The sequence below is a fragment of the Panthera leo genome, chromosome A1, assembly GCF_018350215.1.
Source record: "Panthera leo isolate Ple1 chromosome A1, P.leo_Ple1_pat1.1, whole genome shotgun sequence".
Classification (NCBI taxonomy): Eukaryota; Metazoa; Chordata; class Mammalia; order Carnivora; family Felidae; genus Panthera; species Panthera leo.
The window spans coordinates 144036066-144057924 of NC_056679.1; the positions used below are offsets into that span (position 1 = coordinate 144036066).

At 36.2% G+C, this 21859-nt stretch overlaps 1 protein-coding gene across 5 annotated transcripts in view; it reads left to right on the forward strand.

Moving 5' to 3' along the window:
* The window catches only part of ZFYVE16 (zinc finger FYVE-type containing 16), a 58874-nt gene extending 38232 nt beyond the window's left edge, over positions 1-20642 (forward strand). For 4 of the 5 annotated variants that reach the window (XM_042942278.1, XM_042942259.1, XM_042942248.1 and 1 more), the window contains 4 exons: positions 6912-7074; positions 7916-8021; positions 8926-9093; positions 12490-13261. In XM_042942278.1, coding sequence (XP_042798212.1) covers positions 6912-7074; positions 7916-8021; positions 8926-9093; positions 12490-12651 — 599 coding nt within the window. In that variant the 3' untranslated portion in view covers positions 12652-13261. Of the gene's footprint in view, positions 1-6911; positions 7075-7915; positions 8022-8925; positions 9094-12489; positions 13262-20249 lie in introns of those variants that run through there. The other variant, XM_042942289.1, reaches the window with a different exon arrangement.
* Positions 20643-21859: the final 1217 nt, after the last annotated feature.

Genomic DNA, 21859 nt, shown 5'->3' on the forward strand with positions numbered 1-21859 from the left:
TTGACACAAAAGAACATATGTAAGTTAGAAAGCACACTACCACAAATTTATATGAAATCATTACCCAACTCAAGGACCAGAATATTGCCAATATTTGGGTCTACCTTAAGCATAACAACTCTGCCATAGGCTGCACGTCCTGCCTGTACAGAGCCTAACAGTCAGCCTGAGGTGAGAACTTAGGGTGTTTCCTTAGCATGCACACACCCTGATCATGCACACAGTATTGTACATGTGTGTGGCCTTCTAAATTCCCAGAAATATGTTAGAGCTTTTCAAAACCTTATGGCCATCACATTCTCCAGCTTTTCCTTTTAAGTGTTTGGTTGGCCTATTGTTTGCCTCTTCTGTTCATCTGCTGCACAGGTGGCTCCACTGTTAATCATTGGCCTCTAATTGTTTTTGACAAATGCTCCCTGAGAAAGGCCTTTTTGTACTGGGCAAAATACCCAAGTCAAAATTATCAATTCTCTGGTAATGAGACTTTGAAGGAGCTCTGACCTCCTTTTGCCCTTTCCTGTGGCTACCAGGCTTTTGGTTTTTACCATGATTGTAGGCTATTGGTTTTTAAGGCTTCCACTCAGCTAGAGAGGAGAGGATGGGAATAGGAAAGTTAAAATGACAGAAAGCCCAAAGCTTGCTGTTTTTATGAAGATCCAGCCATTTTTCTTGAATAAATATCCCCCAGATTGCTGCAAGACTTTAGTTAATTTCCAGAGTTCTAAAAAAGTTTCTTGTGACATTTTATTAGTTCCCTTGTTCTTTTTATGGAGGAGAGTATTTTGGGAGATTCTTAAGTCTGCTTTTTCACTAATGTCCTCCCTACTATCTCAAACATAGGTTTATAGGAAATTCTCTTATCTTTGGTGCCATGCACATACTTTATTCTTTTTTTTAGTAGTGCCTTGGCCACTTTAAGCCTTTCAGTTTTCCACATTAAATTTAGGACCAACTTGTCAGGTCCTAATGGTCCATTGGAATTTTTATTGGAATTGCGTTAAATCAATTAGTTTAATTTTGAGAAAAACTGACTTATTTTCCATTCTCAGTGTTCCTATCCATAAAAATGGGCTATCCTTAATTTAGGTAATGTTCAATGTCTTTTAGTGAAATTTTATAGGGGCACCTGGGTGACTCAGTCAGAAGACCATGCAACTCTTGATCTCAGGGTTGGGGGTTTGAGCCCCATATTGGGTGTAGAGATTATTTAAAAATAAAATCTTTTAAAAAATTAAAAACTTAAATTTTATAGTTTTTGTATAGGTCTTGCATGTCTTCTTTTGATTTATTTCTGTAACAGATTTTATTGCTGGTGTAAATGTATCTTTTTAAAGTTTTTGTTTTGATGTCTAGAAATTCATTTATTTCTGTATTTTTATCTTATAACCAGTAACACTGCTGAATTCTCATTTTTTACAATAATTTACCTATAGATCTTTTTAGAGTTTTCTTTATAGCTCAGTGTATCATATTTTAATAATGGTAATTTTGCTTATTTCTTTACAGTCCATCTGGCTTTTATTTTTCTTGATTATTGGCTAGGTCTACCAGTTGAAGCAGTGAATGTAAATGCTCTTGTCTAGATCCATGTTTGTCAAATAATACCTTTTAAAAATAAGTGAGCTTTTATGATTCAATTTTGTGTGCCATCTCTGTCATTCTGATAATGGATGTGAGGTATCCAATTATATTTTTTCTTATTTCTTATCACATATCTTCAGGCTTTTTAAATGTTTTGGGGTTTTTTGTTTGTTTCATCATGATAAGTGTACTGCTTAATCCCTGTCACCTATTACACCCATCCACCTCCTCTGTGGTAACTATCAGTTTGTTCTCTACACTTAAGAGTCTGTTTCTTGGTTTATCTCTTTTTTTTCTTTCCTTATTTGTTTTGTTTCTTTAATTCCACATATGAGTGAAATCATGTCGTATTTGTCTTTCTCTGATTGACTTACTTTGCGTAGCATTATACTCTCTACCTCTATCCACATTGTTGCAGAGGGCAAGATTTCATTTTTTTATGGCTAAGTAATATTCTGTGTGTGTGTGTGTGTGTGTGTGTGTGTATCACATCTTCTTTATCTGTTTATCTGTCAGTGGACACTTGGGCTGCTTCCCTAGTTTGGCTATTGTAAATAATGCTGCTTTAAACAAAGGGGTGCATGTATCCCTTGAATTAGTGTTTTTTATTTATTTTTTGGGTAAATATCCATTAGTGAGATTATTGGATTATAGGGTAGTTCTATTTTTAATTTTTTGAGGAACCACCCTGCTACCTTCCACAGTGGCTGCACCACTTTGCCTTACTACCAGCAGTACACAAGGATTCCTTTTTCTCCACATCTTCACCAACCCCTCTTGTTACTTGTATTGTGGATTTTAGCCATTCTCACAGGTATGAGGTGATATCTCATTGTGGTTTGATTTGCATTTGCCTGATGATGAGTGATGTTGAGCATCTTTTCATGTGTCTATTGGCCATCTGGATGTCTTCTTCAGAGAAATGTCTGCCCATGTCTTCTGCCCATTTTTAAATTGGAATATTTGTTTTTTGGGGTATTGAGCTGTATATGTTCTTTATATATTTTGGATACTAACCCTTTATCAGATATATCATTTGCAAATACATTCGGCCATTCAGGATGTTGCCTTTTAATTTCGTTGTGTTTACTGTGCAGAAACTTTTTGTTTTGATGTAGTCTCAATAGTTTATTTTTACTTAGATTTCTCTTGACTCAGGAGACATATCTAGAAAAATGTTGCTGTCACCTATGTCAGAGAAATTACTGTCTGTGCTCTTTTCAAGGATTTTTATGGTTTCAGGTCTCACATTTAGGTCTTTAATCTGTTTTGAGTTTATTTTTGTGTATGGTATAAGAAAGTGGTCCAGTTTCATTCCTTTTTTTTTTTTTTAAAGACAGAGCATGTGCATGCATGAGCAGGGAAGGGGGAGAGGGAGAGGGAGGGAGAGAATCATAAAGCAGGCTCCATGCCTAGCATGAAGCCCAAAGTGAGGCTTGATTATGCAACCGTAGATCATGACCTGAGCCAAAATCAAGAGTTGGATGCTTAACCAGCTGAGTCACCGGGGCACCCCCCCAGTTTCATTCTTTTGCATGTAGCTGTCCAGTTTCCCCAGTATCATTTATTGAAGAGACTGTCATTTTCATTATTTATTCATCCCTCCTTTGTCAAGGATTGATTGACCATATAATTGTGGGCTTATTTCTGGGTTTTCTCTTCTGTTCCACTGATCTATGTGTATATTTTTATGCTAGTACCATTCTGTTTTAATTACTACTGCTTTGTAATATAATTTGAAGTCTGAAATTGTGATACCTCCAGTTTTGTTTGTCTTCTTCAAGATTGCTTTGGCTAGTCAGGGTCATTTCTGGTTCCATACAAATTATAGAATTGTTTGTTCTAGTTATGTGAAAAATGCTGTAGGTATCTTGATAGGGATTACATGAAATCTGTAGATTGCTTTGGGTAGTATAGACCTTTAAACAATGTTTGTTCTTCCACCCCATGGGCATGGAATGTCTTTCCATTTCTTTGTATCATCTTGAATTTCTTTTGTCAGTGTTTTATAGTTTTGAGAGTACAGATCTTTCACTTCTTTGGTTAAGTTTATTCCTAGATATTTTATTGTTCTTGGTGCAATTGCTTTATTTTCCTTTTTTTAAATTTTTTTGGTTTATTTTTGAGAGAGAGTGAGCGAGCAGTAGCGGGGGAGGGGCAGGGAGGGAGACAGAATCCAAAAGCAGGCTTCAGTCCGAGTGGTCAGCACAGAGCCTGACACAGGGCTTGAACTCACAAGCCGTGAGATCATGACCTGAGCTGAAGTCAGACACTTAACTGACTGAGCCACCCAGGTGCCCCTGTTTTTGGTGCAGTTGTAAATGGGATTGTTTCCTTAATTTTACTCTGTGTTTATCAGTGTATAGGAACACGACCAATTTCTGTACATTGGTTTTGTATCCTGAGACTTCACTGAAGTTACTTATCAGTTCTAGTTAAGTTTTTGGTGGAGTCTTTTAAGATTTTTAAAAAAATTTTTAATGTGTATTTATTTTTGAGAGAGGGAGAGAGACAGAGCATGAGTGGGGGAGGGGCAGCAGGAGAGGGAGACACAGAATCTGAAGCAGGCTCTAGGCTCTGAGCTGTCAGCACAGTCCGACATGGGACTTGAATTCAGGAATGAGATCATGACCTGAGGCAAAGTTGGACACTTAACCGACTGAGCCATCCAGGCACCCCTAAGATTTTTAATATATAGTATTATGTCATCTGCAAATAGTGAGAGTTTTACTTCTTCCTTACCAGTTTGGATGCCTTTAATTTCTTCATGTTCTTTAATTGCTGTGGCTAGGACTTCATTACTATGTTGAATAAAAGTGGGGAGAATGAACATCCTTGTCTTATTCCTGACCTTAGGGGTAAAGCTCTCAGTTTTTCACCATGGAGTATGATATTGGCCTTTATTTCATATAAGGCCTTTATTAAGTTGAGGGATGTTCCCTCTAGACTTCCTTTAGAGAGGGTTTTTATCACAAATAGATGTTGTACTTTGCTGAGTGCTTTTTCTGAATCTATTGAAATTATTGTAGGCTTTTTCATGTTTTACTTTTTTGTGGTGGGTTTTGATTTTGCTCCATTTTTCAGGGCAGCATTTTGTCCTATGACCTCAGTCCTCTGACCTAAGAGTTGTTCATTTTCAGTTTGTTCAGTATTTTTCTTCTTGTAAGAATGGGAGTGACAACTTCAAACTCTTTATATGTTGGGGTAGACACTAGATGTCAGTATCATTTTTTGTAATACCAGTTGGCTGGCTTTTGTTGATCTGAAGCTGTATTTATTTGTTATTTTTGAAGGATATTTTTGTTAGATTTAGAATTCTTTGAAAGTTTTAATCATCATTAAAGATGTCATGTTGTCTCTTGGCCTCCATTGCTTCTAATGAAAAGTCAGCATAATTTTTTACATTTGTTTCCCCATATTTAATGTGCCCTTTTCTCCAGATGTTTTCAAGATATCCTTTTTATCTTTGGTTTTCACCGGTTTTACTGTGATGTGCCTTTATGTGGTTTTCTTTATATTTTTCCTGCTTGGCATTTATGGAGCTTCTTGAATATGGGTCAATATTTGTCATCAAATCTTGGGAATTTCCTACCACTATTTTTTAAATATTCCTATCTTTTTCTCCTGGGAGATATCTATATATTTTTATCTGTATATATGTATATGTATATTTATATCTATATCTCTTTTATACCATCCCTTGGGTCCTTGATGTTCTGTTTATTTTTCTTTAATCATTTTTCTCTGGGTTCTTTGGATCGGATAATTTTCATTGACCTTTCTTCATGTTCTCTGAGTCTTTTTTTTTTTTTTTTTTTGGCCATCTTCAATCTACTATTCAGCTTATCCATTGAGGTTTCAGTTTCAAGTTACTAGAACTTTTCAGTTCTAGAATTTCCCTTTGTTTTCTTTTAATCTCTATTTCTGTTAATATTTTTTTTAATGTTTATTCATTTAGCCCATATTTGCTTTTCATTCTTTGAAAGTTTTGCTTTAGGTCTTTAAATATATTTTAGAATAGATGTTTTCAAGTGTGTGTTTAATACAGCATCTTGGCTATCTATCTATCTCATGGTTGGTTTCAGTTGTTTAGAGGCTCACATTTTCTTGTAGTTCTCTCTGGTAATTTTTGATTATATACTTGTCACTGTTAATATGCTTAGAGACTTGAGATTCTATTAACTTTTTCTGAAGAAGGTTTATATTTAAGCAGGCATTTTCATGGCAAATCATGTTGAGCTTGTGTAGTCTGTATTTTTCACTTTGTTAACAGATGGATCTGTGGAACTCCTAAGGTGTTTACAATCTGGCAGGACACTTCTCCAAATCTGTTTTGCCTACAGATTTTGTAAGGGCTTTGGTTTTTGTTTGTTTGTTTTTGTTTTGCCACAGTGCAAGTTAATGAGATGTTAATAAGGTCTCTCTACTTTGGTTGGTCCAGAGTGTCAGTATCTCCCAGCATTGCTTGGTTTCTAGTATCTCTGTTATGTTCCAAGCCTAATAGCTATTCTCTGTTAGGCTTCATCTAATCTAACTCGAATACTGTGTCCGCAATTCTTGTCCAAGGACTCAAAGGGATCCTTACACACAGTCATCTGGTGTCTCCCCCTTCAGTGTCTTGGCCCCAGATTCCAGGCTTCCCCAAACTTATCTCTGACTTCTCAGCCCAGTAATGGCCATTGTAGGTTGGCCACCATGCAGAAATTGTCTTGAAGCCTAGAACCTGGGCAATTGTGGGTGTACCTGTTGAGTTTTCCTCTAGGAATCACAGTATTGCACTTCATGTTGTTCACTACCTGAAAACAATTACCTCATATATTTTGTCTAGTTTTATGACTGGTTGTTATGATAGGGCAGTTTGGCATCAGTAATTTCATCATAGTAATGAAAATTCTTTCCATTGTTTGTTTTTTTTTTAAAAAGAGGGGGGCGCTTGGGTGGCTCAGTTGGTTAAGCTTTGACTCTTAATTTTGGCTCAGGTCATGATCTCTTGGTTCATGAGAGTGAGCCCCACGTCAAGGTATGTGCTAATAGCACGGAGCCTGCTTGGGATTCTCTCACTCTCCCTTTCTCTCTGCCCTTCCCCCACTTACACTCACTCTTTTTCTCTCTCAAAATAAATAAACATTACAAAAAGTTTAAAAAAGAATCCTTAACTTTGAAATACTTTTATTTCTTAGTAGAAAATCATTAAAATCATTTAACAGATGATATAAAACTTGTATCTTGTGCAGAACATATTTTGATAGCAAATTTTATGGATTAGATATATAAATTGATATTTAATAAAAGGAATGAAACAACTCATGAGTGAAACAACTCATTTTTAGATGGCTTAATGGTACAAATAACACCAGAGACCATGGATGGCTTGCGACTAGCTCTACGAGAACAGAAAGACTTTAAAATTACGTGTGGGAAAGTTGATGCTGTAGACCTCAGAGAATATGTGGATATCTGCTGGGTAGATTCTGAAGAGAAAGGAAACAAAGGGTAGGAATTTTTTGTTACTAAAATATAATTGATTTGATGGAAGGGGAAGGATAAAAATGCCCTGCTAACAAAATTAAGCATTTTATGAGTCAATATAGAATTATACCATTAATTTAAATGCCTATACTCTAATGAGTGGTCTTTTTTTTTCAAACATGTGCTTAACCAGCCTCATGTATATTTTCTTGACTAAGATGCTATAAATTATTAAAGAGTGGTCACTTTGGGAGAGGGACAGTGATAAAATGTGCACTTTGTAGCAATGTGACCTTGATACCAAGGTTGAAAAAGGCAACATATTTTTTCTGTTGTTTGGTACCTATTTTTGTGAAGTAAGTAAAGGATACCCTTTGAGTGTTTATTCTTTTTTATGTTGATTCACCGTAAATACAATAACTGAATTTAATAATATATACATTAGAGGCCGTATAGAATATTACTGCCACTCCTTCCTTTCAGTTATCCATTTTCTTGCTCTTTTGGAGATTGGCTAAAGGGTCTATAGTAAAGAAGGAAAAAGAGGGCTAATGCTGAAGGATTCCAAAACCAAGTTATTGAAATTCCTCAGACAGCTTTTCTTTTAGGAGTCTAAGGCATTTTAAACCTCAGGTCTGTATTGGGCATATGAAAGAGTAGATATAATTTGCTACACAATCAAGAAATCTTGGTAAATGTTTTAATTATTTGTAAATATTATTTAAATATTTGTAGGTAATGAGCTGTCTTACTGCTATAAATTTATAGTTTTCATATATTTTCTCCTTATTCAAATCTAATGACTCATTTCATAGAAAGCATTTTGGTACTAATAATACTACCATATTGTGTTTTATTCTGTTAGTGTTATTAGTTCGGTGGATGGAATATCATTACAAGGATTTCCAAGTGAAAAAATAAAACTGGAAGCAGATTTTGAAACTGATGAGAAGACTGTAAAGTGTACTGAGGTAACTGAGAAAGAAGATTCCTTCCCTTTATATGTTGTGTTTGGATATGGTTTTTTTTTTTTTTTAACTTGGGAGATTTCTCATTGCAGCTTATTAACACTTTTTATATTACATGTTGAAACACACACATATTTTCATCCCAGACTGCCTTCTGTATACCAGATTTGGATTTCCATAAGATTATTTCAGGCTTTGTATGGTACTGCCTGTACTCCCTGCCGGCTCATAGTTAAGTTTTGGCAGCATTGCCATCTTTGTATAGTAATATGTTATTTGACTGTATTATTTTCATTTTTCTCTTATTTTATAAAAAATAAAATATTTTATAAATATCAGTTTATAATCAGCATTCACAATGGAAAATTATTTTTGCATGTTTCAACTTTAAACTAAGAGATTATGGAATTATAGATTCTCAACCCCTTAGTCTATGTCCATACTCTCCCTCACTCTACCTCCTGAGTCAGGCAATCAGTGTTACTCGTTTCTTAGGTATTCTCTGTGATTTTATGCATGTACAAGATACAGAGAAACTATAGAGGACATAGAAACTATAGAATATTATTTCTTTGTATGATTTTTAGCTTCATTAAGATCCTTACAGGAAGGTGATCTTATAGGGTGGACTCATTTGTACCCTTCTCTAAACTGAACTAACAGGGTTTTTGTTGCCACAGGTTAATTTTAGGTTAAAATAGCTAAGTCTTGCCATATGCCAGAATCTTTGGTTTTAAGCTCTTACTACTTACTAATGTGTGTATATATAGATAATGCTTTTAACTTGTGAATTCCATGGCACTAACACTGGAATTTTATTAATAAAGTTGAATTGAAAATAGCAGTTGTATTTTCAAGCTACTTTTAATCTTAATCATGACTTGTTTCCTAATTAAATACATTTCAGGTGTTCTACTTTCTAAAGGACCAGGATTTATCTATTTCAGCAACTCGTTATCAGTTTGCAAAAGAAATAGCCATGGCTTGTAGTGCTGCACTGTGTCCTCACCTGAAAACTCTGAAGAGTAATGGGATGAATAAAATTGGTCTCAGAGTTTCCACTGATACTGATATGGTGAGGCATTTTTTGGTAATGTATTTTTGAAATGAATGTATCATATATTAAATAATCAAAAGTTTTTTCTTTAACCTTTTATTTGGGACAAATGAAGAGAACTAAAATTTGTTGAACATCAATGTGTACTACACATTGCATGTACATTATCATCTTTAACTCTCTTCAACAGTGGTCAGCAAACTTTTATGTAAAAGGTGAGACAGTAAATATCTTAGGCATTGTGGGCTGACGGCTTTTACAACTAACTATTCAGTCCTGCCATTATAGTGCAAAAGCAGCCATAGACCGTATATAAACTAATGAGTTCACTGTGTTCCAGTGAAAGTTTGTTTACAAAATAACTGGTGGGCCAGGTTGGCCCACGGGCCATAGTTTGCTGACCTCTGCACCATAGCAGTCCTACTTGATAAGTAGGTTTTTAATTTTTTAAATTCTGACTTTGTTCACATGATTTAAAATTACAGAATTCGAGAAATGTTAAAAAAAGGAAAACCTTAGTCTTCTTTCCTATGTTTTTCTCTAATGTGTCTTTCCTTCCTGTGAGTCTCCTTTACTACTCACACAAAATTCTTCATTTCTAACACTTCTGGTCACCAGATATGTAGAGAAACTACACCCACCGGCAAGTGGTTCTCAGACTTCAGCAGGATATCCAGAAATTCAACTCAATTTTGACACTTTATACCCAGAGAGAGAACATCAGATCCCATAGGTTAAGGGTTCATTCCTACAAGACTGTTCCCCCACACCCCTTCAGATGCTAATCATAAGCCCAGGTTGTCCGCTCTGTTTCTGAACAACCAGCTATAGATCAGAAATTCTAACAACCTCCTCCTTGGTTTTAATTAATTTCCTAGAGTGGCTCACAGAATTCAGGGAAACACTTATGTTTACCAGTTTATTAAAGGATATACACAGATGAAGACATATACATAGGGTGAGGTCTGGGAGGTTCTCAAGCATAGGCACGTCTGTCCCAGTGAAGTTGGGGTATGTCACCCTCCTAGTGTGGCTGTATTAGCCAGCCTAAAGCTCTCTAAACTCCCCACTAGTGGGATTTTATGGAGGCTTTCTTATGTTGGTAGGATCAAATAGTAATGCCATTTTTAGCCCCTCTCCTCTCTCTGGACAGGTAAGGGTAGAGCTGAAAAATCTAAAGCTTCTAATTATGGCTTGGTCTTTCTGGTGACCAGTCCCCATTCAGGAACCCACCCAGAGTCACTTCATTAGAGTAAAAGATACTCCTAGTGCTCTTATCACTTAGGAATGTATAAGGGTTTTAGGAGCCCTGTGTCATGGACAGTGTAAAATACAAATATGAGAACAAGAGACACTTAACAGTGTTCTTATCAATTAAGAAATTACAAGGGTAGAGGTGTCTGAGTGGCTCAGTCGGTTAAGTGTCCAACTCTTGATCTTGGAGCAGGTCATGATTTCATGGTGGGATGGAGTCCCGCCTTGGGCTCTGCATTGACAGCATGGAGCCTTCTTGGGATTCTCTCTCACCCTCTCTCTCTGCACCTCCCCAGCTTGAGCTCTATCTCTCAAAACAAATTAAAAAAATATATGTGTGAATATATATACACGTATATATACATATATATATACGTATATATACGTGTATGTGTGTGTATATATATACATGTGTATATATATATATACACATGTGTATATATATATAATTACTAGGGTGTCAGGAGCCCTATACCAGAAACCAGGGGCAGAGAATGATATATATATTCTGTTGTCTCACAAGCGTGTATAATAGGACCATCTTTTCAAACATTTCCAGAGAGCAATATTCATGTTGTAGTCCATGTAATGGGTAGCCCCTAGAGATATTAACTCCAGGTTATAATGTAAATGGTTCCCAGTAGAGTTGTATAAGATAATAGCCCTGGAAAGATCTCCTTCCCACTCTTGACTCCCAACCCCTATAGTCTATCTCCATACTCTTCTTCATCCTCCATTCCTGGTCACACAATCAGTGTTACCCATTTCTATGTAGTCTTTATGAATTTTTGCATGTACAAGCAAATAAGTATATAAATCCTTTTTATTCCTCCTTTTACTCTTATTTTTTAACCTTGCTCTTTCTTTTTTTTTTTTTTTTTTTTTTTCTTTTTTTTTCAACGTTTTTTTTTTTTTTTAATTTTTATTTTTGGGACAGAGAGAGACATAGCATGAACGGGGGAGGGGCAGAGAGAGAGGGAGACACAGAATCGGAAACAGGCTCCAGGCTCCGAGCCATCAGCCCAGAGCCTGACGCGGGGCTCGAACTCACGGACCGCGAGATCGTGACCTGGCTGAAGTCGGACGCTTAACCGACTGCGCCACCCAGGCGCCCCTAACCTTGCTCTTTCAATCTATGTTTTAGAGATATTTCATATGACTACATATTCTTTTTAACAGTTGCATAGTAGTCATTTCTTATATAAATGTACTATAATTTATTTATAACTAGTTTTTATGTACTGATTGACATTTAGGTTATCCACAATATTTTGATTCTGCATAAGTGTGAGTATATAACATTCTTAGAGTAGAATTGCCAGGTGTAAGTTTGTACTCAATAGATATTACCATATTGTCTCAAACAGAGGTTACTACCACAATTTGTGTGAGAGAGTTCTTCCCCCAAATCTTTATCAAAGCAGTATGTAATCAAATTTTTGACTTTTACCAATTTTATAGGTAAAAAATGATACTCCAGTATTATTTTAATGTGCATTTCTGTTTCCAACATCCAATATAATCAATTTTAAAGTAGGTTCTTCATTAGAATGGTTAATCTAAACATGAATGAGTTCATATACTGAGGGTTTGCTTTTCTTCAGTCAGGATGTGTTATACTCATAGTTCTTTTGGAAAGAACTTCTACTTTGATCTTACTATTAAAAATTCCTTTTTCAAGTAAGCATCTGGTAATTATTTGTTTCAGTAGCCCAATTATTTTTTTTAGGCAAATGTATTAAAATGTAATTTTCACCAGCAACATTACATTCAAATATTAAATATTTTTGCAACAACAAATTCAAAATAATTTTAAGTAGATTTTTTTTTAATACCATAGGTTTTTATTTATAAGTCATGTTGGTAATTATTTAAAACCTTAGTTCTCTAGTGTGTTTACATGTGCATTGAGAAGAAACCTGAAGTATGAAGTAGTGGTATTTAAACAATTTTCATGATGTCTATGGGAAAGACACTTACAATTTATGTAGCAGATAAAAGAATATATAGGAGATGTGAAACATTAGTTTATGAAGTATTTATCAAGTATTTTCTTAACATGCTTAAACTGATATTTTATATTAGTTTGTATTCATCTGCTGAGTTAAGCAAGATTGCTTACTTTCTAGGGTTGACTTATCAAGATTTTTTTTTTTCCAGGTTGAATTTCAGGCAGGATCTGATGGCCAACTTCTTCCTCAGCATTATTTAAATGATCTTGATAGTGCTCTAATCCCTGTACTCCATGGTGGGACCTCCAGCTCTACTAGTTTACCATTAGAAATAGAATTAGTATTTTTCATTATAGAAAATCTTTTTTAGTGAAAGATATGAGTAATATTATATATTGCAAAGTAATTTGTTAAAACTAAATCCACTAAAACTGAAATGCCACAGACACTAAAAGTAAAGATTTGCTGTTTGAAACATGTAAGTTTTGCTTTTTAGGTAGGAAATGATCTTTTTAAATCATTAGCACAATATTTAAATCTCTAAAAATTTAAGAGACCCACAGTTTTTGAAGCTCTGACTTAATACAAGTTCTATAAAGACAAAGATTTTTTCTGTCTTTAATAAATTTGTAGCATTTACTGTGTTATTTAAATGCAAAGCCAAAGTATCTGCACTTATGTATACCTCTTTATGCCAAGAATGATTTTAATGAAGGCTCTTTTCAGATGTAACCTTATGAGGGAAATAGCTGTTACATATGCCAGTTACATTGCTGGCTTCTAGAGTCTGTTAAAAATGAATTTCAACGGCACAGTTTCCAGATCTTAGTCTTATAATTCTTTGAATAAGGCAGATAACGTATTTGTATAATTGGAGTGGAGACCTACCTCCATGATTAGATAAACTCTGATTATTTGGATCAAAATCAGAATTTTGCCTTTTTTCTTCTCAAATTATTATATATATATATGTGTATATATATATATATATATATATATATATATATATATACATACATATATATATATATTTACACACACACACATATATATATGGTTTTCTTCTTTATTAAATGGGTATTCTTAAAATAATTGTGGGTGCTTCAGAATTTTGTGCTTATATATTTAAATACATTGTTTTTATAGCAAAAACATGTGATTCAGTATATGTTTTATAAGTCTTTAATAATTTATAAATAGGTAATATTTTTGTATTGCAGTGCATTATGTTTTCTCCTTTCCTTCCAAAATATACCCCACTGTATTTACCACTTCTAAGAGTGATGGACAACAGGCCATATGACCCTTGAAGTAGTCATTATGTAGCAATAAATGAAGCCTGAAACAGGATTTTTTCAACTTCTCCTTTAAACCTTAGAACTTTCTTGGCGAGTCTGCATATTTTCAGTGACACCAATGTACTAAATATACATTTTAATGAACTAATTACTTTTGCATATTTTATATTCTCTATATGGTAGTTATTTTTTATAACAGGATATTAACCTAAGTTAAATTCTATGTGTTTGAAACTGTTACAGAACTTTCCTCTTCAAACAGCAAAATTGTAAGAAGTACTTTGTGTTAAAAAAAAAAAAAAGTAAAGGGGATATTTTAGTCCTATAATTTACATTATATGAATATAATCATTATTTTCATGTTTCTTTTTTATTCTTATGTGGTATATGTTTTTGTATCAAAACACTCATTGTATATTTCAAGAAAAAAGAAAACTACACTAAATAACCCTGATGTAAGAAAAAGACTTATGAAGCATCTCAACACTAAATAACCCTGATGTAAGAAAAAGACTTATGAAGACCAAGTCAGGGTTATAACTCAGGATCTGAGTCTCAGGCTAGGAGAGACTGAGAATTTTACTCCATTGGTCATATGGTTCCTACTGAATCACATCTGTAGTATTAGCCAAAGACACCCTATGAAGGAGATTATCAGTCTCCTGGAAGTAGCTACTTCATAAGCAATGTAAAATGTTGCAGCTATTAAATAAAAAGGCAACACAAAGTAACCTGTGAAATTTATTGAATGGTATAGGATAAAAACAATTGCATATCAAACTCAGTTTATGTTTTCTGTGTATACTGTGTGTTTATTTTGCAGTATAAGTAGTTGCACAGTCTATGAATACTGAAATTACTTTAAAATAACAATTTGGTGCAGGGTGCTTCCCTTGATATAGGATAGGATAGGATTTGGATTTGTTTTCATAAAGTCTCTACAATTAATAAAAATTGGAATAATGTGCCTTTGGAGGCACATTTTGAAGTGTTCTTTGTAGCTGTACAATATGTTTCTGAATGCCATTGTTACTTATTTGGTCATGTTCTTCACATTGGTACTTATTTTGAAATTTTAATTTTTTTAAAGGTGAAGAAATAGAATGGTTCTTTGTATTCAGTCTGCACTGATCTGTTTTGGTCTTACGCCTTTTAGTATTGCTCTTTTTCTCTGAATTTTGAAATATGAAGTAAAATCTAGCCCACTTGTTCTATGCAGCCACCAAACAAACTTTGTGTCTATATACTTGCTATGTACAGAGCACTTTATTAGGCTTCACTGGTTGACAGATGAATAAAGTATTTCTGTCCCTAATGGAACTGAATATGTGAAGCAGATAATTAACAAAGTAAAAGTAATTGCTATAATAGAGATATGAATCTTGACTACATGGTTGGAAAACAACCCAGGAGGATGGCTATACCAATAAGGAGAAGGTTACCTGAGAACTTGTTAGATAGTGGGCATTAAACTCGGCTAGGTAAGAGATAAAAATCTGAAAAGTAGGTAATATATAGAAAGACTGGACCTTCTCTTGTATGAATATCTCACCTTCTGATTTAATCATAAAAGCAGTAGCCTGACTATGGTATCTCAACTGCCTAAATTTATAATAGCCTAGATTCAAATATTGTTTTATAAGAACAGAACTTTTCTTTTTTTAGTAGCAAGTATAACTTTGATAACTTGACTCCTATTTTAAAAGAAAATATCCTGAAATAAACCAGAAACCTACAAAACCATCTTAGGTTTTAATTTTTTTCTTTGTGATTAAAAAAATATATTTCAGGGGTGCCTGGGTGGCTCAGTTGGTTGAATGTCCAACTTCTGATTTTGGCTCAGGTCACGATCTCATGGATTGTGAGTTCAAGCCTTACATCAGGCAGTGCAGAGCCTGCTTGGGATTCTCTCTCTTTCCCCTTCGCTGCCCCTCCCCCACTCATTCTCCCCCCCCCCCCCCAACATTAAAAAACTTAAAAAGTTTCATATATATTTATATATTATATATATATATTTACACAGACACACACACATGATTCAAAAATCAGAATAATATACAAAACTTGTAGGGTCATCTGGGTGGTTCAGTCGGTTAAGCATTCAATTTCAGCTCAGGTCATGATCTTGCAGTTCATGGGTTTGAGCCCCATGCTGGCTGTGTGCTGACAACTCAGAGCCCGTACCCTGCTTCGGATCCTGTGTCTCCCTCTCTCTCTGCCCCTCCCCCCCCCCCCCTTGCTCTCTGTCTCTGTCTCTGTGTGTCTCTCTGTCAAAAAGAAAAATAAACATTAAAAAGAAACTTATCAATGTAAAATTTATCTTCCACGTGTCTACCTTGTTCTTCTTACCCTCCAATCTCAACAAGTAATCATTTTTATTAGTTTCTTTTTTTTAAATTTTTTTTAATGTTTTATTTATTTTTGAGAGAGAGCATGAGTGGGGGAGGGGCAGAGAGAGGGGGAGACCCAGAATCCGAAGCAGGCTCCAGGCTCCGAGCTGTCAGCACAGAGCCTGACGCAGAGCTTGAACCCATGAACTGTGAGATCATGACCTGAGCTACCCAGGAGTCCCATTTCATATGTATCTTCTCACAGTTTAGGTGTAGTAGCAGCAAATACAGATACATGTATTTTTTCCTCTTTTCATTTTTTATACCAAAAAATGTAGCATGGTGTTTATACTGAAGAACACATTCACTTTCTCAATTACTTTGAGTTATGAGGTTCATATTTAGAATTTTAAAGGTTTTGTTCCTTCTCAAACCACTATTGATAAAAGCTTATTAATTGCAGAAAGACAAAATCCTGTTACTGGAATTAGGACCATATGTTTCAGTGGGAGGACTATTTTTCTCATAACAATTTTTTTATTACTAAAACACTTGCAAGCTTATTTTTTATTTGAGCTATACTTAAAATTTTTTAAGACACCAAGCCTTGCCATCTAAATTTATCTTTTGCTATATAATCGACATTTTCTTTTCACATCAGATTTTTGTAGTTTCAAATCTTTTATTTTTTCTTTTGTATTAAGCTTGGAACAATTTAATATTTAACACTCTTTAGGAAATACTTTGTGCATCTGCACTGATAAAATTGCAACCATATTTTTCATGCTTTATACAAATGAAGAAGTAGGTCTAACTCAAGTGCTTTATTATGAACCTCTGAATATAATAAAGGTTTTCTTTTTCTTTTGGTAAAATACAGTGCTTCCCAGCCTCCAATATAACCCCCAGTGATCCCTACCTCCTGATATTCATACCCTTGTGTAGTCCCTCCCACATAACACTGTTGGTCTTTGCGACCAATAGAATATGGCAGAAGGGTTGGGATGTTATTTCTAAGACTGTTGTGAAAAACTATCCCTTCTATCTTTGGTGCATTTCTTCCCACTCTTCCTTTCCTCCTTTTTTTTCTATCCTTTCTTCTTCACTCTGTGCCTCCCTTCCTGTCTGTTAGATCACTCATTCTTGGGGAAGCCAGGTGCCAGGCATGGGCAGCACCATGGGGAGGCCCATTTGACAAAGAACTGAAGCCAACAGCCAAATGAGTGGAAGTGGATCCTACAACCCCAGTCAAGCCTTCAAATTGCAGTCACAGCCAAAAGGTTGTGACCTCACGATAACCACCAAAATAAGCCATTCTCTGATTCCTGAACCTCAGAAACTAAGATTATAAATTTTTCCAGTGCTAAATTTTCTGGTGATTTGTTATATGCAGCAAGTACTATTAGATAACTAATATAATATTTTTGAGCAGCTATACACAAAAATTGCTAAAAGTGATTAACTCTTAATAGAATAAAGCATATTTCCTAGCAACATTTATGGATTACATGCCACAAGTAGGATGTGCTATGTGCAGAGAATACCAGTAGAATAGGGTTTGGCCATATAGGAACAAAGATGGAGTTGTGGGAAACTTCCTGTTTCTGGGAATTGCATGTTGGGATACTTAGATCCATTCTTCTGCTGAAAACCTAAGGTGATTAAAATACAAAACTCTTCTTAAAGCATCAAGATATTAGGAATGTTCAAGAGGAAAGAGAAAAAGAGAAGTTGGCATGTGGTCCTATTTGAGACAAACTTACAGGGTGAGGGGGGGTAGATATCAAAGTTCAAGAGCCACACAAGGTTGTGCATCTAATCAGAATCACGAACCTAATGGGAATTTTCCCACAAGGCTGAGACACACCAACCCCAAAGGGTTTTAGCCTTGGGATGAGGAGGAACCAGAAGTACAAAGTATTATAAAACTGTAGCCAAATTTAGAATTGCCTACATCATCCAAACTCTTAAGCATTTAACTTGCTTTAAGGTGTTCCACTCTGCAGAAGGAATAAAAATGTAAATCTTCTCCATAGCAAAGTAACTTCATTACAGGCCTCAAATTACTTTTCAAGCATAACATTTACTAACACACAGTTAAATAAGGAGTCATGTAAGGAAATGACTCCAGAGCCAAGAACTAGTAGAAATAATGAAAAACTCCTTTAGGTATTAGATTCCTGATTTCTGTGTTTAAAAAATAGGTGTGAGGTACCTGAAGGGAATGGGACACCATAAAAAGTGATGGAGCTAATTTGGGAAAACACTGAATACACATGTTGCAAGAATATATAAAAACTCTAAAGCTCTAATTAAGTAGGTTTAATGGTAGGATAGAATACAGCCACTGGGGAAAATTTATAAATAAGGATATAAATCAGGAAAAATTCTCCAGAGGTGCAGCCTGGAAAGACAACAAGTTGGAAAGAAACATATACAGCAGGTATTGAGAAGTCATAATATATGCTTAACTAGCTTCAGGAGACAGCAGAATAGGACACAACAAATACTTAAAAACATTTTTTTTAGGGGCACCTGGGTGGCTAAGTGGGTTAAGTGGCTGACTTCGGCTCAGGTCGTGATCTCGTGGTCTGTGAGTTAGAGCCCTGCATCAGGCTCAGTGCTGACCGCTTGGAGCCTGGAGCCTGCTTCAGATTCTGTGTCTCCCTCTCTCTCTAGCTCTCCCCCGTTTGTGCTCTGTCTCTCTCTGTCTTTCAAAAATGAATAAGGGGCGCCTGGGTGGCTTAGTCGGTTGGGCGTCTGACTTCGGCTCAGGTCATGATCTCGCGGTCTGTGAGTTCGAGCCCCGCATTGGGCTCTGTGCTGACCGCTCAGAGCCTTGAACCTGTTTCAGATTCTGAGTCTCCCTCTCTCTCTGACCCTCCCCCGTTCATGCTCTGTCTCTCTCTGTCTCAAAAATAAATAAACGTTAAAAAAAATTAAAAAAAAAAAAATGAATAAATATTAAAAAAAAATTGTAATGTTTAATTTTGAGAGAGAACACGAGCAGGGGAGGGGCAGAGAGATGGAGACACAGAATCTGAAGCTGTTAGCACAGAGCCCAATGGCTGAGCTCAAACCCATTAGCTGTAAGATCATGACTTGAGCCAAAGTTGGACGCTTAACTGATTGAGCCACCCAGGCACCCCTCAACAAATATTTTTATTTTTTATTTATTTTTTATTTATTTATTTTTTTTTTAAATTTTTTTTTTCAACATTTATTTATTTTTGGGACAGAGAGAGACAGAGCATGAACGGGGGAGGGGCAGAGAGAGAGGGAGACACAGAATCGGAAACAGGCTCCAGGCTGTGAGCCATCAGCCCAGAGCCTGACGCGGGGCTCGAACTCACGGACCGTGAGATCGTGACCTGGCTGAAGTCGGACGCCCAACCGACTGCGCCACCCAGGCGCCCCTCAACAAATATTTTTAAATATAAACTTTTGAAAACTGATGAAAGACATTACTCCACAGATTTAGGAAGCTAGACAACTCCCAAACAAAAAGGAATCATTATAGACACATAGGAAAACAGGAACTGCCAGCTGGCACAGAGTCCAAGTAACAGTTTTGCTCTCTCTAGTCAAAAAAACAGGAAAAAAGGAGTTGGGGCCATGAGACAGACCTTTTGAATTTACTTGCCTTATTCCCGGAGAGCTGCAGAAAAGCAGCATGCGCGCGCGCGCACACACACACACCCTCCTCACCATGTGTAAACCCTGTGAGGGAACCTTGCCCTACACCAAGCTAGAGACAGCAAAACAGCATCACCCCCCTCTACCCACTGGTGCAGTGGTGGCAGACAATCAGACTGCTGGGTGGAATACTGGGAATGGTTAAGGGAGGCCGAAAGCCCCGACCTTCTACCAGAAGACCAAGGAGGAGGATCTTGGAACCAGAGAATGTGGGTAAAGATCATAGGAAGTGAACCTCCAAATTTGTGTATAAAATCCTGGGACCAGTCCCAAGCTGTGCATGTGTGAAACTGACCAGAAGCAGCTGAGTAAGGGTTTTAAACACTGAACTACACTGCATATCACTATAGGCATTAACTCAGAGATAATGTGGCATAAAGCAAATATCACAATAAAGCAAGTCAAATTTGAATTTTTTGACTTCCCAGCGCACATAAAAGTTATGTTCATACTATACTGTTTTCTACTAAGCTGTGATAGCATTATGTCTAAAAAACAACTTACATGCCTTAATTTTAAAATTCTTTATTGCTAAAAAATGTTAACCATCATTTGAGCTTTCAGCACATCATAATCTTTTTGCTGGTAGAGGGTCTTTATCAACTAAGTTTATATAATATTCTAAATCTTTGGTGTCATTTCAGTAATCTTCACAGCATCTTCAACGGGAGTAGATATCATCTCAAGGAACCACTTTCTTTGCTCATCAATAAGAAGCAAGTGCTCATCTGTTCAAGTTTTATCATGAGATGGTAGCAATTCAGTTACATCTCCAGCTCTACTTCTAATTCTAGTTATCTTGCTATCTGCATCACATCTGTAGTTATGTCCTGCACTGAAGCCCTGAACCCCTCAAAATCATCCATGAGGGCTGGAATTAACTTCTCCCAAACTGGGTAGTGTTGATACTTTGACCTCTTCCCATGAGTCACAAATGTTCATAACAGCATCTACACTGGTGAATCCTTTCGAGAAGGTTTTCAGATGACTGCCCAGATCCATCACAGGAATCAATACACAGCTCTAGCCTTACAAAATATTTTTTTCTTTTTCTTTTTCTTTGAGAAAGAGTGTGTGTGTCGGGGGTGGGGAGCAGGGATGAGGGGCAGAGGGAGAGACAGAATCTTAAGCAGGCTCCACGTTCAGCACAGAGTCCAATGCAGGGGTCAATCCCACGACCTTGGGATCATGACCTGAGCCAAAATCAAGAGTCACATGCTCAACTGACTCAGCCACCCAGGTGCCCCACAAAATGTACTTCTTAAATAAGGCCTGAAAATAGAAATGACTCCTTAATCAATGGGCTGCAGAATGGATATAGTACTAGCAGGCATGAAAGTAACATTAATCTCATTGTACATCTCCATTAGAGCTCTTGGGTGGCCAGGGGAATTGTCAATGAGCTGTCATATCTTGAAAGAAATCTTTTTTTTGAGCAGTAGGTCTCAACAGTGGGCTTAAAATATTCAGTAAACCGGGGCGCCTGGGTGGCTTAGTCGGTTAAGCATCCGACTTCGGCTCAGGTCATGATCTCATGGTCCGTGAGTTCGAGCCCTGCATCGGGCTCTGTACTGACAGCTCAGAGCCTGGAGCCTGCTTCGGATTCTGTGTCTTCCTGTCTCTCTGACCCTCCCCCATTCACGCTCTGTCTCTCTCTGTCTCAAAAATAAATAATAAAAAAATTTAAAAATAAAAAAAAAATATTCAGTAAACTATAGTGAGAAAATGCTGTTGGAAAAATGGCACTGATAGACTTGTTTGACACAGGGTTGCCACAAACCTTCAATTTGTGAAAAACACAATTATCTGTGAAGTGCAATATAATGACAATATAATGAGGTATGCCTGGATGCAGGTTTCAGACTGGCCACTGGGTGGAGCACGATCAGGGCAGATTAGAACCGCACTATAATGGTATTGAAAACTAAATTATCATTGGAACCACAACCCACATACAGCTGTCCAGAATATGTGGCCTGAACTAACAGGATGGGCTACAAGCTAAAATAAACCAAACAAAAACAAAAACATTCTTCTGAAGACTTGAACAGGACTGAGAGTTTCATAATATTCAATATATGTAGGAAATAATCCAAATAACATGTAAAACATTAGGGAGATCTAAACAACTCTAAAGGGAAAAGACAATGAACAATAGCCAATTCTGGGGTTAGTCAAATTTTGGAATTATCAGAAAAAGACAACATGTTATTTTAATCATGTTCCACAAAGCAAGGGCAAACACTATTGAAAT